The 17,346-nt window shown below is 42.1% G+C and overlaps 1 protein-coding gene across 1 annotated transcript in view; it reads left to right on the top strand.

The window, feature by feature from the left end:
* LOC116511613 (IQ motif and SEC7 domain-containing protein 3-like) overlaps positions 1-17,346 on the top strand; it is a 67,288-nt gene that overhangs the window by 40,916 nt on the left and 9,026 nt on the right. The window contains 5 exon segments of the mRNA XM_032221755.1: positions 3,247-3,318; positions 3,321-3,385; positions 7,960-8,085; positions 12,213-12,255; positions 12,258-12,311. Of these exon segments, the coding sequence (XP_032077646.1) occupies positions 3,247-3,318; positions 3,321-3,385; positions 7,960-8,085; positions 12,213-12,255; positions 12,258-12,311 (360 nt within the window).

Here is a 17,346-nt window from a genome sequence, read left to right as displayed (position 1 = left end):
AGAGGGAGTCAAACTATTCTCCAAAGCACCTGAGGCTAGAACAAGAAGCAGCGGGAAACTAATCAAGGAGAGAAGCAACTTAGAACTGGGGAGAAATTTCCTGACAGTTAGAACAATTAATCAATGGAACCACTTGCCTCCAGAAGTTGTGAATGCTCCAACACTGCAAGTCTTTAAGAAGATGTTGGATAACCATTTGTATGAAGTGGTTTAGGGTTTCCTGCCTAAGCAGGGGTTGGACTAGAAGACCTCCAAGGCCCCTTCCAATTCTGTTATTCTTATTCTTTTCTTATTCTTTTCTTATTCTTATTCTTATTCTTATTCTTATTCTTATTCTTATTCTTATTCTTATTCTTATTCTTATTCTTATTCTTATTCTATTCTTATTCTTATTCTTATTCTTATTCTTATTCTTATTCTTATTCTTATTCTATTCTAGTCTGTTCTATGGATAACCATTTGTCTGAAACAGTATAGGCTTTCCTGCCTAGGCAGGGGGTTGGACTAGAAGACCTCCAAGGTCCCTTCCAATTCTGCTATTGTATTGTATTGTATGACTCAAAATGGTAACATCACTGCAATCACTTGGAGATTAATTCTTTTTATTCTTTATGACATTTTAACTGGGGTAAGTTGCCAACAATATAAAATCTTGTGTTTCCTACAAAGATTTTGAATGGATTTTTCCATATTTGCTTCCCTCCCTCCCCCAGATATTCTAATACATATTCAGGATCTAATCTCTATTATGTCCTTTAAAGATGTTGTATCTCTGATTTCAGATTATATTCAAAATTTGCATTGTTAATACAACAATTTAGCCCATTTAACAAATGTAAATTTTTGAAGAATATCTTTCTGTACCATTAAAATACATACTAAGCAAGTTTTCAACAGGCTCTTGACTTGGATAAAAACCCTGATTTTTTTAAAAAAGAAAAATCTCACTCAGCTTGCATTGCAAAGAATTTAATTCAGTTCCTAAGTTCTGTCATAACTTTAATAAAAAATGAATTGATCTAGAAACATTTTTATATTTCCAGCCAACATTGTTTCATTCTCTGTGTGTTAAAAAATAGAGGATTAATTAATATACCACCAAGGAGCCTTAAAAGAGCCTTATTTGACTTCCATGTCACTTAATGTATTTAATACGTGACCATTTCCTGCCTTAAGGTGATAGGAAACCATAATTCCAATCTTCGTCCAGTCTTAAGATTCTCGAAGAGCCAAGTCAAGGTCTGGGGCAACAGGCAGCATTCGAGTTGCTAACCTCTAAATTAAACCAAATCTAAGTGTAAACCCAAGTGTATCCTGAAGTAGAAATTATTGTTGTCTGTAATTATGGCCAATTATGGCTGTAACTTGGAAATCTCCAGTGTGGAATTTGCTGCAGCCAATGGTCCCAGTTGCATGCTTACCTCAATTTTTTTTACATTTTTCAGCTCTTGTTTTTGTATATATGCACTCAAACCTACTTTTAAAGCACAGAACAAAGTTTAATAGGAAGCTGGGACGATTTAAAAGCAAAACATTACCTTCAGCTTTGCTCCTAAGGATGATTTTGGCCCTACATGTATTTCAGGCTAGAAGCCATCTTTTGCATTGGGCCTTTTGGTCTGCCACATTTACTGCTGTGGGAAAATGGGAGAGGGGATTATATGGAGTATGAGAGATTATAGTCAAAATAACATTGCTTTCTCAGAAAGTCAAGGACACGTTGCCCTGCACCTGGAAGGGTGTGACTAGAAGGCATCTCCAGTTTGGGACGGTGCCTGATTGGGCCATGTTTGAGGGACTTCCAACCTCGGAGTCTTCTTTTGTTGGGGTGTTACTGGAACCCTTAAATTTAAGACTGAAAATGGTGTGGAAACCGCTAAACACTTTGCTTGAAAAATGTGTCCACTTGTCCATAGAAAAAAAAAATGTCAATCTGGAACCTCTGTAAAGCCAGAGAGGAGGGCAAGGAGCCATTTCAACATTTCTGATCAATTTGTGATTGGTCCCATCCAGGTTATAGTTATTTGATGAAGGGTAACTCCTCCAAGGGCATCCATTATCTTTTCTCAAAATTTTAGGGGCATTAACTGACCACAAATGGTAGGAAATTATTTGTACAGGTCCATAACCTCTGGAGGGGGAAAAGGGATGTAAGCTGTTATTTTGTATTTTTATTATTTATTTATTTATTTATTTTATTTTATTATTTGTTTTATTGTTTTATTGTTTTATTGTTTTATTGTTTTATTGTTTTATTGTTTTATTGTTTTATTGTTTTATTGGTGTATTGGTGTATTGGTGTATTGGTGTATTGGTGTATTGGTGTATTGGTGGTATTGGTGTATTGTTTATTGGTGTATTGTTTTATTGTTTTATTGTTTTATTGCTGTATTGCTGTATTGTTTTATTGTTTATTTTATTATTTATTTTATGATTTATTATTTATTTTGTCAATTATGTATTAGATAACATATATAAGTATAAACATGATCTTGGATATATGAAATGGATACGAATGAAAAGAAACATTAGGGCAGGGATGGTAGGCAGGTTGGTGTGCTTCTACACACCCCTTACAGACTTCTTAGGAATGGGGTGAGGTCAACAGTAGACAGGTAAGGTTGAAGTTGTGGGGGTTTGAGGATGTAACAACAGAGTCAGGTAGTGCATTCCAGGCATTGACCATTCTGTTGCTGAAGTCATATTTTCGCAATTGAGTTTGGAGCGGTTTACCTTAAGTTTGTATCTATTGTGAGCTCATGTATTGTTATGGTAGAAGCTGAAGTAGTCATGACAGGTACGACGTTGTAGCAGACAATTTAATGCATTGCACTTAGGCCAGACTGAAGTCGGCATAGTTCTAAGTTGTCTAAGGCCAAAACTTCAAGTCTGGTGGAATAAGGTATTCTGTTGCAAGCAGAGGAGCAGAGGATGCTTCTTGTGAAATATCTCTGGACTTGCTCAATTGTATTAATGTCCGACATGCAGTGCGGGTTCCAAACAGATGAGCTGTACTCAAGAATTGGTCTAGCAAATGTTTTGTATTCTCTGGTTAGCATTACAATATTACCAAAGAAGAAGCTACACAAGATTAGGTAACTATTCTTAATGCCTTTTGGGCAATATTATTACAGTGGGCTCTGGCACTTAGATCATTAGATATGAGTATTCCAAGGTCCTTGACAGAGTTCTTGAAGAATGATGATTGAATATAAAAAAGAATGTTATATTGTTTTGACTTAACAGGAGTGGATGATGGAGCGGACATTCCCCGCGACTTGGTGGTGGGAATTTATGAAAGGATTCAGCAGAGAGAGCTCAATCCAATGAGGACCATGTCACTTATGTCACCAAAGTAGAAAAATCGCTTGTGGGAATGAAAACGGTGAGCCTTTGCACATCATAGTCAACATCTATTGTATTATGCGGATGAAAACTGTAGTTTTCTGCGGTTACTTTTATTTAAGAAGAAAGGATAGTATCTTAATATTGTCTATTTCGGCAGCAATTCTAACGAATTTAGCAGCAAAGTCTCAGAGTTCTCACAGGGCATGGACAAAGAAGTCAAGATGGAAGTTCAATGGTGTTATCAAAGTTGTGCTCTTTTCTTTGTGTTCCGTCTTGACATGTTTTTACCCATAAATGGGGATTCCCTGCCTCTAGCCAAGAAGGTCTTTTTCATTGTTCATTGAATCCAGTGGTGGGATTTAGCCAGTTCGCACCGATTCGCGAGAACCGGTTGTTAACTTTCTAAGCAGTTCAGAGAACCGGTTGTTGGAAGAAATCGCCCTTTTGGTTTTTTCCACTCTATAGGACTAGTTCCTCTAAGGAAGTCAGGCAGGAGACATTCTAGTGTTGTTTCCAACCTACTCTTTATTGCCCTGCTTACAGAAACTGCCCTCTCTGGTTAACCCTTATTACATTGTAACAGCTAAGGCAAAGCGCCCATGCCTGAGTGACATTGAGTTGGCCTTGCCCACCCAGTCACATGACCACCTACCCTCTGGTCATTAGGGCAGAGAACCGGTTGTTACAATTATTTGACTCCCACCACTGATTGAATCCTACCTGATTGCAGGATGCCATCAAGGACGAACTGGGAAAATCACCATGGCAACCCAATTACTTTGTCACAAGGAAATCATAGCTTTTACTTTAGATTAGGGGTCTCCAAACATGGCAACTTTGACACTTGTGGGCTTCAACTTCCAGAATTCCCCATTAGCTGGGAAATTCTGGGAGTTGAAGTCCACAAGTTTTTAAAGTTGCCAAGTTTGGAGACCCCTTGCTTAGATCAGTGTTATCCAATGTGAAAACTTTAAGATGTATGGACTTCAACTCCCAGAATTCCGTAACCAACAGGGAGGTTGAAATCCATACATCTTAAGTTCCCTGTTTGAAAAACACTGCAGTAGACTTCTTGTGCTGCTTACTGTCCTATTTTCTTTTTCTTCTCATTTTTATCTAATATTCCATCTATGTCAATCTGCTTTTTTTTTGATCCCCACCTCCTATGTATTTTTAATATAAATCTTTTGCTCCATGAAGTTGGATGAATGGATATGTTGATTCCCCCCCCCCCCAGCAATGATGAGGGACATGGTGGCTCAATGAACTTGTCGATCAGAAAGTTTGGCAGTTCAAATCCCCTTTCGCAACATAACAGAGTGAGCTCCCCGTACTTGTCCAGCTTCTGCCAACCTAGGAGTTCAAAAGCATGTAACAAAATGCAAGTAGAAAAATAGGAACCACCTTTGGTGGGAAGGTAACAGCGTCTGTGCTCCTTCGGGTTTAGTCATGCTGGCCATATGACCACGGAGACGTCTTCGGACAGCGCTGGCTCTTCAGCTTTGAAACGGAGATGAGCACCATCCCCTAGAGTCAGGAACGACTAGCACATACGTGCGAGGAGAACCTTTACCCTTACCTTATTACTTGGGAACATATGCTTTGTGGCCCTAAATGGAAAACAGAGTTCCAAAGTAAAAGAAAGTTACATTTGAGTTTTTTTCATGTTCACCTTTACTAGAAGCAAGCCCAAGATACAACTTTGTTTCCAAATTATATTTTTCACTTCCCTTTGCAAATTTTTGTGTCCTTCCAAGGCTTTCTCCCACTGAAATGTGGTCAGGTAGGAGTGTCCACAGGGAGAAAGGATCAAAACGTCAAAATTATGGCCTCAAGCATGCGGTCAATGTCCCTTTCCTTTTCGATATGCATTATGACGTGCGTGGTTGACATTTTGACTCTTTTGAGTCATCCCTGGGGTGCCTTAAATTCCTCCAGATGTGCCTGTAATGGAATTCCATAATGTGAAGTTCAAATAATAAGTGCTTAACTCTAACAAAAGTACCCACACAGAAAGACAGAATATTCTTTAAAAAGGTCCCCAGAACATGGGCTATTTAAACAATCCTATGAGAACAAAATGACCCAGTAATTCTGGAAGAATCAGTGTCCATTGGAAAAGAAATATCCGGCTGTTAAAATGACTGCAGTGCACTGCTTAAAAGGAATCTGGTGGCAGAAAGCCTCATCCGGACACTCCTTTTTACAAGAGATGCTGCAATATTTTCTTGCAGATCTCAAGACAACAACGTGTCCTTTTGCTGTTCTCCATCGTTTGAATTAGCAATTTCCAGATTCTCCCCAGAAATACACTTCGTAGCTTTAGGCCTTAGGCCTGCATAGCTATATATTCCATAATTGTGGTTATATCTGCAGATTCTTATGCCTTCTGTTCTGATTAGGCAGGATAAAGAGAATTGATGAACAGAGAAAATCCTGACATAGTTTCCCTTGTGACTCTCATAGCTGCCAGAAAATAACTTGATATTCCATGTTATAACAAGTTTGTGGTGGGTGTACACATGATATAGGTGAAAACCTGCCGATTCCTTTCTGTAACACTGCTGTAATATTCCTAAACTGCTGTTGTGGAGATAAGCAGTGATGGAATTCATCTGGTTCACACCAGTTCAGGTGAACCGGTTCTTAAATTACACCCCCCCCCCAAGCTATCAAAGTGGATCCTGGGTGCTGCACTGTGCTACAATGGAGAAGCGGGCAATGGAGCAGCCGATGCGAGGGAAGGAGAAGGCTGATCCTCCTTCTTCCCTCGTGCCAGCCGCTGCATTTCCCATTTCTCCATTGCAGTGCAGCGCCCAGGATCCACTTCGATAGCGGGAGGGGGGGTAATTTAACAACCGGTTTGCCCAGGGTCAGGTTGGCCATTGCAGGAGGTTCATCCCACATGTGTGGCGGAACTGGAGGAAAGGGATGGGCCACGCGTCCCATGATGGCCAATCTGACCCTGGGCAAACCAGTTATTACATTCTTTGAATCCCACCAATGGAGCTAAGTATAGACCACCATAGTGGTGGGTTTCTGCCAGGGTTACTGCCGGTTCATTGCACATGCATGCACAGTTGCCATTAAATAGATCTGTGCAAGCACAGAACATTAAAAATGTCCAAAAAATCCCATGCTGCGGTGACTGGGGAGCTGGTTCGGGGGCGTAGCGAGTCTGCCATCCCTATTGGTTCAGTGACCCAGTTACCATTTCCACTACCGTTTTACCCAAATTGGTGCAAACCGATAACAACCCAGCTCTGAACCACCAGCCATTTTATGCCAGAGAAAGTTTTCTAGATTTATCAGGGAAGAAATAAGTGATACCCCCTTCCTTCTGCAGCCTGATGCATTGGAGAAGCATGAGTTAAAGACTAAGCTTGTTTCCCATAATGAGCACCACAGGTTTACTTAAAAATTTACCGTATTTTTCTGAGTATAAAATGCACCGGAGTATAAGGCGCACCAAGATTTTGAAGAGGCAAATTAAAAAAAAGAAAGTTTTTGCACTCTGCAGACCTCCCCAAAATGGCCCGTTTTCACAAAAAGGGCCTAGTTTTTTTTCAAAAAAAGGGCATGAATAGCCTTTAGGAGGCTTGCAGAGTGCTCCTGGGGTGTGGCCCTCCCAAAACAAGCAAAAAACAGCCCGTTTTTCATGAAAACGGGCCCTCCCTCCTAAATGGCACGCATAGCCTTTAGGAGGCTTATAGAGTGCTCCTGGGGGCTGGGGGGGCACAATTTAGCAAAAAACGGCCCATTTGTTGCTCATTTCTGCCCTCCCCAGTCTCCAGGAACAGTCTGAAAGCCTCCTAGAGGCACTGCATGACCATTTTGGTGAAGGGGCAGAGTTTCTGGAGGCAAACAAATGCTGTATTCAGTGTATAAGACGCACTCAGATTTTCAGCTCTTTTTGAGGGAAAAAGGTGCGTCTTATACTCCGAAAAATACGGTAAATCTTTATTACATCCAGCCAGGTCAGGGCCCTAGAAGAAAGCTGAAAAGGAAAGAGAGGAAAAGAAACAAACAGTTGCTTCCCAAAGAGATTGATCTTGGTCAGTTCTTCCCTCTGTCAGGCTTTCACACAAAGAACTACCCACAAGGATAAATGTCCATATTATACATTGCAGTTAGTTTCACTGATCCTAGCCACAGCATTTGCAGTGGGAAACAAAAGAACCAAGATAGTGGTTGTGGAATGGTGACCAAAGCCCTCATTCTTTGTATGTGCATTTGTTTTTCTTGGGGTTCTACTTTCTCCATCCATTTCTGGCTGGATAGGCCAGCTGGTTTTCCTTGCCGAATCTGGAATAGAAGGTCCCTATCTTCACAACATCTAACAAGTTGAACATCCAACAATTGAAAGAAGCTGCGTTTGACAGGGTAGCATGGAGGGCACTTGCCTATCAAGTCGCCAAGCGTCGGATGCGACTAAATGGTTAAAACAACAGTATCTTCGCAACAGACTTCAAAACGGAACATCTCATGATGAAATTATACGTTCTAGGGCCGCTGAAGTTGCCCAAAGGTCTTGAAACTGCATGGGATCATAAATGTGTGTTGCAATTGTGGTTGTGGAGGAAACCTTCCCACTCAGTCTCTTTCTTGCAGGTGCTGTCTGTGCCTCATCGCCGGTTGGTCTGTTGCAGCCGCCTTTATGAAGTGACAGATGTGAACAAAGTGCAGAAACACGCTGCCCACCAGAGAGAAGTTTTTCTCTTCAATGACCTGCTGGTGGTAAGTCAAAGTTAAATCTTTGACTTAAGAATTCAGTGCAGTTTAGAAAAAGGTCAGAGGACCCCTGTCCTAGGATCTGGATTTTAAATGCACCTCTCCTTACGGAATTCCCTCTGAGTCAAAAGCTAGCACAGCCGGAAGAACATTATGCTTTCATTCCCATTCATAGGATCCAAAGTCCTGTTGGATCCAGGGGAGGGTTCCGGCAGAGACTACTGCCAGTTCACTCAAGGACGTGACCTTCTTGCACGTGTGTGAGGCGCGCTGTACGGCATGCACAGTACAACTAAATTTGCTCTGTGCATGTGCAGAAGCAAAAAACAAGATGGCGGTGACTACAGTGCCACCGAGAGAACCTTTTTGGGAATGTGGCAGACCTGGGTCGCTGCCGGTTCCAGCAACCTAGGCCGCCAAGCTACTACTGGTTCAGCTGAACCGGTCCGAACCGGTAGGACCCCACCACTGATTGGATCTGGGCGAAGGAAGTTCAGGAGACCAGTCCTGTAACTTCCCACACATATTCAGACAAGTATGCAATTGTTTGCAGCTGCCTAATATTTTATGTGGCATAATACCTCAGAGCTTTCATGGCTGTACTGAGGCCAAACACCATTTGGCAGCCAGTGAAGTTGATTGAGATGTGGAGTGATGTTCCAAGCCGTTCCTCTCTTGTTGAATAGTTGCAGCTATGCGCTAAGCGAGCCAAACATTTCTCAGAAGCAGCCCTGTGTAGGTTTTTCCTTCACTTGCATACAACCGTATTCCCACACCAGAACAGCCTATTTTTGTGGTATTTCCTTATAGCTTTTTGACATTTCCTTATAATCCCTTACTAGCACTGATGATGTTACCTGGTCTGAGTAATGAAATGTCTGTAAGAAAACAAGCAAGCTCAGAGAGCACCAAGGACCCCTTATAATGTGGCCTTCTTCTCATCTCTAACTGGAGGCCACTGAAAGTTCTCCTTAGCTATGCCAATGTTAAAGCCATACTTTCTCGTTTGGGCAGGCAACAAGGCATGATGGTTTTATCACAGGTGGAGTCTGATGTTCTTTAGTTATCATGTGGTGGATGCCATGGTCAGGTGACTGTGGCACATTGGCCTAGTGGTGAAGATGTTCACCTCCCACTCAGAAGGTTGAGAGTTCAATCCTAGAGAGCTGCTGATTTGATGGTGTGCATCGTCACCACTGGGGGTGGGGATTGTTGTTTTTCATTTTCTATTTTCTATACTGTGTTTTTACTGCTTCTAAGCCGCCTAGAGTCACTGTGAGCAAGTAGGCGGCCATATAAATTACCCAAATATGAATACTGAAGAATGAGTGAAGATAAACAGATTAAGAAATGGGAAATACCATTCTACATCAGCATAAAATGGACAAACTTGGCACTTTGATCTGTCCTCAGTTAACTTTGATGCCATACTAGACATTGTTTTGTAGAGCGTAGTCTAAGCCAGAGACACTGAAATACTGTTTGTAACACTCCCTGCTTCGGGGAGCCTAATGGTGTTTCTAATGAGTTGTTCACATATTATGGCCAATCTATAATTACTGCTGAGCTTGGTTTGTTTGTTTTCCTAATGAAATCTGAGAATTGGGTATTCTAAGACACAGTTTGTATCAATTCCCAAAATTCAGCTATTACTGTACATTGGAAGTTGCAGGTTTGTTGACCGAAAATGGTCACGTTTGCTCCCATTAGGGAGAAAGCATCTTGTCTGAGCAGATTAATTACCACCCAATTAAGAAGCCTTTGGAGAGTGGGATAATAAGTGCATACAGATTTAGAATCTGAGTGGGTAGAATCCCCCTCAGCACTGCTCTGAGACAGGATGTTGATACCTAAAGCCAAGGCCTTAAACATACAACAGCAGTAGTGGTGGGATCTACCGGTTTAACAACCAGTATGGTAATCATGTGTTTCGCTGCATGTGCGTGCACAGTTTTACCAAAACTTGCCTTCCACGTTACTTCTTGGGGAGTAACACAGCTGAGGCATGGCAGTCTGCTCTGCGTGCTAATCAGCTGAGTGGATATAGGCACCGTATTTTTCGGAGTATAGGACGCACCTTTTTTCCCCAAAAAAGAGGGTGAAAATCTGGGTATGTCTTATACACTGAATACAGCATTTTTGGCCTCTCAGAACCCCACCCCTGTGCATCCCGTTTTTTGCAAATAAGGACGTGCAGAGGGTTTGAGAGGCCTGCAAAGTGTTCCTGGGGGCTGGAGAGGGCAAAATCAAGCAAAAATGGCCTGGTTTTGCTTGTTTTTGCCCCCCCCCCTCCCAGGAGCACTCTACAAGCCTTGCAAAACTTATGCATATCCTGTTTTTGCAAAACACAGACACGTGAAAAACGGGCCGTTTTTTGCTCATTTTTGCCCCTTCAGCCCCTAGGAGCACTTTGCAGGCCTCTCAAACTCTCTGCATGCCCTGTTTTTCACAAAAAATGAGGCATGCAGAGGGTTTGGGAGGCCTGGAGAGTGCAAAAACTTTTTTAAAAAAAATTACTTCTTCAAAATCTTGGTGCGTCTTATACTCCAGTGCGTCTTATAGTCCAAAAAACCAGGTAAGTAAAGCACAAGGGCGGGCAGGCCAACCTGATCATTGGAGTGAACTGGTTCACTCTCAACTGGTTGTCAGAGCTACCGGTTCACCCAAACCGGTCCGAACTGGCTGAATACCACGCCTGAATGCCAGCTGTTAATCAAGCCAGAGAAACCCAGGAAAGCAAAATACTACCTTTTGCTCATGCATTGCTCCTTGTATCCTCCAAAGTGTAAGGAAAGAGTGAGTGGATCAAGCCCTGAAAATACCAATTTTTACTGCCAAACTGGGTGGCTTCAGTGGCCTGAAAGGGACTGCAGAGGATGCACCCTTGTTTCATGAAAGAGGAATGCAGGGAAACTGCTAAGCAAAACATCTGAGCAATTGACAAGTGTGATTTGACAGGAGTCCCTCTGGAGGAGATAATAGAAATCCACTCTTCAGCATGGTTTTCACTCACTTCTCTACTCTCAGTCACAAGACTGTAAGCTAAACAATTTCTTCCAGGCAAGATGAACATAAAGTTGTTGTGCAATTTGCATCTGTGTGAATGTTTGAGATTTTTTTTAAAAAAGAACTTATATCTATGACATAACCCAGGCAGAAGGAAGGATAAGGGGACTGACTCTTGAACTCCCAGATTGCAATCCTTCTCCACATGGATTGTCCTATTTTCCATCACCCCCAACACTTTGCCTGACACTTACATTGGAAGGAACTCTTCCAATTCACATCCTCCTTCCAGTGCAAGGAGCTGATAGGGGATTAGTGGTGATGTGATATAGCTTGAAAAACACAATTAGCCAAAAGAGTACCATCCCCTTCTCATAGCAGGACTCCTAACCAGATTAGTCCCGTGCAATTCCTATGTCTTTATTTCTAGATTTTAAAAATGCACGCAGATTGCTTGCACTACAACAGGGGTGCCCATCCTAGGCAATTTTAAGACTGTGGACTTCAGCTCCCAGAATTCTGGTAGAAGGTACAAAGTCTGGGAGTTGAAGTCCATCAGTCTTAAAGTTGCCTAGGTGTGGACAGCCCTGTGCTACAACAAGGGGTGTGAAGGGTGACACATCTAAATAATTTAGACTAGGGGTGTGCAATGTAAAGCCCGGGAGTTTCATTGATCTTAGATTTGGATGTGCAACCCAATGTCCCTTCAGATTTTATCATCAAACTAAAGGCCCAATCAGAATTGATGGACTGTGTTGATTCATTTAGACCCAGCATGTGATAATACTTAGCTGATCTGGCTGATCTTCACAATTTAAGTAGGATCAGACCTGATTATTGCTTGGACTGGATCCCGCAAGGCATGTTTTTCAGCTTTACTCTTTTCTTTCACCATGCCCCATCTTTTTGGGGTATGTCCCCTCACACCACTCATAACCCCATTGGGATCTCATTCTGATGACCATACTGTAGTTGAATGGTATTATTTGGACCTTAAACCTTCCTGTTTTCTTTTGCTGATCTGAATGAAAGACTTTCTGTCTCTGTCTGTCTGTCTGTCTATCTGTCTCTCTCTCTCTCTGTGTCTTTGTATCTCTCTTTCTCTCTTCATCTGTGTCCTTTAACAGATTCTCAAGCTTTGCCCCAAGAAGAAAAGCTCTTCAACCTACACATTTGCAAGTCAGTCGGCCTCTTAGGAATGCAGTTCCATCTGTTTGAGAATGAATGTAAGTTTATCACAGTCTACTTGGCTCTCTGCCTGATGACACTGGAGGGGATAAATGCGCCGTCTTTCATGGGTTATGGAAAGAGGCTCATTCAAGAGAAAGAGCAAAAGTAGTGTTCTGGTTATGGTGAATGTTAGCATTTAGAATCTGAACTGGGGAGCCCCCCCCCCCCCCGTGTTAATTCAAACTGAGCCATGGTGACTTTGGGCCACTCCTTCTCTCCAGTCCAATCGAATACATAGAGTTGTTGATGGATAAACAATAAGAGAAGGGAGTGTAGCGTATGCTACCTTACATTCCTAGGGAAACATGAGAGACAAATGTCTATGGAGATTCTCAGTCATCCAGGTCATGGTTGTCCCAAAGATGCTTTTTTCAAAAGGCAACTGGACATTCTGGTTTTTCTTGAAGACGTTTCACTTCTTATCCAAGAAGCTTTTTCAGCTCTCAACTCCTCAGAACTGAAGAAGCTTCTTGGGTGAGAAGCGAAACGTCTTCAAAGAAAAACAAGACAGGCTAGTTGCCTCTTGAAAAAAGCACCTTTGGGATGAGATACAAATGAATGAATAAAAAATGCTTGAAGAAAAGTTGGTTTGTCTACCTCAGAGTCTTGACTGGTTAAACTCCCTTAAACCATGATTCCAACTCAGGCAGTCCTCAACCTACGACCACAACATGAACCCCAAATTCATGTTGCTAAGTGAAACAGAAGTTAGGTGAATTTTGCCCCATTCTACCACCTTTCTTGCCACTGTGGTTAAGTGAGTCCCTGCAGCTCTTAAAGTAGTAACATGGTTGTTAAGTGAATCTGCTCCCCCATTGATGTTGCTTGTCAGAAGGTCTCAAAAGGGGTTCGCAGGACCCCAGAACACTGGAACTGTTATAAACAGGACTCAGTTGTCAATCATCTGAATTTTGATCCTGTGACAATGGGGAGGAAGCAATGCTCGTAAGTGTTAAAAATGGTCATAAGTCACTTTTTCCAGTGCCGTTGTAACTTTGAACTGTCACTAAATGAACTCTTGCGAGTCGAGGGGCTACTTGTACTTCCATTACTTCCATAATTCCATACCGTATAAATTCATTCAATTTGACAAACAAGCAAAATAAAATAAAACCCCACCCCAAACAGACAAAGCTTTGTAAAATCATATAATAACTTAAATAAAAATCTTCAGTAGACCTGAAGAGACATACAGTGCAGTGGTGAAATTCAATATTTTTTTACTACCGATTCTGTGGGCGTGGTTTTGTGGATGTGGCAGGGGAAGGATATTGCAAAATCTCCATTCCCACTCCACTCTGTTGGGCCAGCCGGAGGTGGTATTTGCCTGTTCGCCGAACTACTCAAAATTTCCGCTACCGATTCTCCAGAACCTGTCAGAACCTGCTGAATTTCACCCTTGTTACAGCGGCTGTGGAATTCTGAATGGCTGGGTGAGATGAAAAGGTAAACCAGGAGAATATTCAGAAAAGAAAGCATGCCTGACAATATTTTGTTGGAAACCTCAGTTATAGGCTTAAATCAGGGGTGTCAAACTCAAGGCCCAGGGGCCGGATCCAGCCTGTGGGGTGCTTAGATCTGGCCTGAGCGGACACCCAGGAAACAGTGAAGGAGTAGCCCGTGGTGACTGTGCCAAAGAAAACTGAGCTCAGGAGGGCCATCACAGCGGAAAATGGAGCTTGCAATAGCCACATGTGGCTCTCCTGAGCTCCGTTTTTGCTGGCAGAGGGTTGCCGGAGGCCATCACAGCCGAAATTGGAGCTTGTGAGCCCATTTTTGCTGGCTGAGCATTCGGGCCACCACAGGCACCCCCGACACGAGTGATGTCAAGCTGACCAACCTGGCCACGGCCACCCGGGCCCCCAGAGGTCAAACACTGATGCAGCTCTCAATGAAATCGAGTTTGACACCCCGGCCTAAATGAACAACAAACAGAAATGAAGAATCATCGGACAATCATAGAATCCTAGGGCTGGAAGGGAATTTAGAGATCATCTAATCCAACCCCCTGCCCAGGGCAGGAATCTGCCGACCCTCCCAAAAAATAGCCTCCACACTTTTGGTTGAAAACCTCCGGGGAAGACTCTGAAAAGTAGGCTGTTCTCCTTCTGTACTTAGTAACACACACAACCAAATTTCAGCTTCTTTCATGTTTGGAAAAAAAATCTAAACCCCTGGATCATTTATCACTGTCTTCTTTTTCAATATTTTTGGCCTCTCAATCTAACCCAGAGATTTCCCCATCCAAGTAGCCTGATGAGAATGTCCTACACTTATATGTGTGTGTGGTGTGTGTGTGCGTGCGTACGTACTACATACATACATACATACATACATACATACATACATATATATATATATATATATATATATATATATATATATATATATATATAGTAGGACATTCTCACCAGGCTACTTGGATGGAGAAATCTCTGGGTTAGATTGGGAGGCCAAAAATATTGAAAAAGAAGACAGAGCCGAGGTGGCGCAGTGGTTAAATGCAGCACTGCAGACTACTTCAGCTGACTGCAGTTCTGCAGTTCGGCGGTTCAAATCTCACTGGCTCAGGTTGACTCAGCCTTCCATCCTTCCGAGGTGGGTAAAATGAGGACCCGGATTGTTGTTGGGGGCAATATGCTGACTCTGTAAACCGCTTAGAGAGGGCTGAAAGCCCTATGAAGCGGTATATAAGTCTAACTGCTATTGCTATTGCTATATATATATATATATACACATATACACATATACACATATACACATATACATATACATATACATATACATATACATATACATATACTATACATATACATATACATTACATATACATATACATATACATATACATATACATATACATATACTATACATATACATATACATATACAATACATATACATATACATATACATATACATATACATATATATATATATATATATATATATATATTCCTCAGTTCCTTTAAAAACAAAATCTTCCGCAGTTTGACTGTGTCTTGTTTGTATTTCCAGTTTATATGGAGCTCTCTGATTGATTTCAGGATTGTTGCATAAGTGGCTTTGCCTTTATTTATTTGTTTTTCTCTGCATAAATTAACATATGCAAGCCACTGTGTATTGCAAACTAAAAATGCACAAAGAACGGAAGGCTGTGACTGAGGCGTATAAAAACATGATGGAGTTGGACACTGCGATGGACATGGGGACACGCTCAAATTCTGCATGAAGTGAAAGCTGACTGCCTTAATGTTTTCAAACAATGCAGAGCTGTAGGAGTCAAAATGCCTGTGTCTAGTATCTTATGTACTGCCTGCGCGGTGGAATGTGAACCTGGAGAATCGGTGGAGAGAAATTTTGGCAATCCAGAGATTTCCCATGGAAGCAGTAGAAAATCTCATCAGAGGGAGGCGCTGGTTAAGAGATTGCACAGTCCTGAGTTAGATGGAAGAGTAGCGAAGTTGTTCAGGATAGCCACACCCTAGAATCCCTCCGGATATGGCAATAGCAATAGCATTTAAACTTACATACTGCTTCACAGTGCTTTACAGCGCTTTCTAAGTGGTTTAGAGCAGTGGTTCCCAAACTTGGCAACTTTAAAACTTGTGGACTTCAATTCCCAGAATTCTCCAGCCAGCTCTGTCTTAAAGTCTTAAAGTTGCCAAGTTTGGGAACCACTGGTTTAGAGAATCAGCATGTTGCCCCCCAACAATCTGGGTCATTTCACCAACCTCAGGAGGATGGAAGGCTGAGTCAATCTTGAACTACTAAGGATCGAACTGCTGGCAGTGAGCTGAATTAGTCTGCAATACCTCATTCCAGCCACTGCGCCACTGTGGCTCCTGTTTTATCTAGAAGGTTGTGGCTTTAGTGTGCTCTGATTCTATCATTAGGTTTAAGCAAATAAAGGATTGGACTCGATCAGATTTTGTGGAGTTGTCTTTGGGTTTGAGCCTGCCAATATGTGATTTTCTCTGAGACTGGTTGAGCTGGCAACTTGCATATAGAATTCTCTATTCCTTGTTAGGAAAGCAATGAGGAGAAGACTACATTTAGATCAAGCCAAGAGAGATCCTCTGATGATAGCAATAGCACGTAGACTTGTATACTGCTTCACGTGCTTTACAGCCCTCTCTAAGCAGTTTGCAGAGTCAGCCTATTGATCCCAACAATCTGGTTCCACCTGGGAAGGATGGAAGGCTGAGTCAACTTGAGCCTGGAGAGATTCGATCTGCCAAACTGCTAGCACCCGGTGATCAGCAGAAGCAGCTGATCTATTAAAAAAACACGCTGTTAGAAATAATGGAGAAATACAGGTGATGCTTGTATGATGCTTGCACTGAAGGGAGCCGAGGTGGTGCAGTGATTAGAGTGGAACCCTGCAGGCTGCTTGAGCTGACTGCTAGCTGCAGTTCAGCAGTTCAAATCTCATCAGGCTCAAGGTTGACTCATCCTTCCATCCTTCTGAAGTGGGTAAAATGAGGTCCCAGATTGTTGGGGGCAATAGGCTGACTCTGTAAACCGCTTAGAGAGGGCTGTAAACCACTATGAAACAGTATATCAGTCTAAGTGCTGTTGCTATTTTGAACCATGGGATTCTCATTATGCTTTTATTGGAATCCATAAAGTGTAGGGAGACGATGGAATGTATTTTGCATTTTTGTCTACGTATGTCAGCACTTGAGTGATTTCATAAAACAAGCTGAAGATGGAGTAGATACAAATTACACTTTTTGAATGAATACAGGGCTCAGCCTTCCATCCTTCCGAGGTGGGTCAAATGAGGACTCAGGATTGTTGGGGGGGCAATAGGCTGACTCTGCAAACCATTTAGAGAGGGCTGTAAAAGCACTATGAAGAGGTATATAAGTCTAAGTGATATTGCTATATTACAGTAATGAAAAGACTGCAAGCAAACAATGAAAAGTCAGAGAGCACCAAGGACTCCACAACTTCATCTCTTCTGTTATGGGCTTACATTAGTAGTTGAAACTCCTTTCCTAATACTGCTACCCTGATGGAAGTATGC

Source organism: Thamnophis elegans, chromosome 7, assembly GCF_009769535.1.
Source record: "Thamnophis elegans isolate rThaEle1 chromosome 7, rThaEle1.pri, whole genome shotgun sequence".
NCBI classification, from domain to species: Eukaryota; Metazoa; Chordata; class Lepidosauria; order Squamata; family Colubridae; genus Thamnophis; species Thamnophis elegans.
This window is presented reverse-complemented; position numbering and strand designations above follow the sequence as displayed.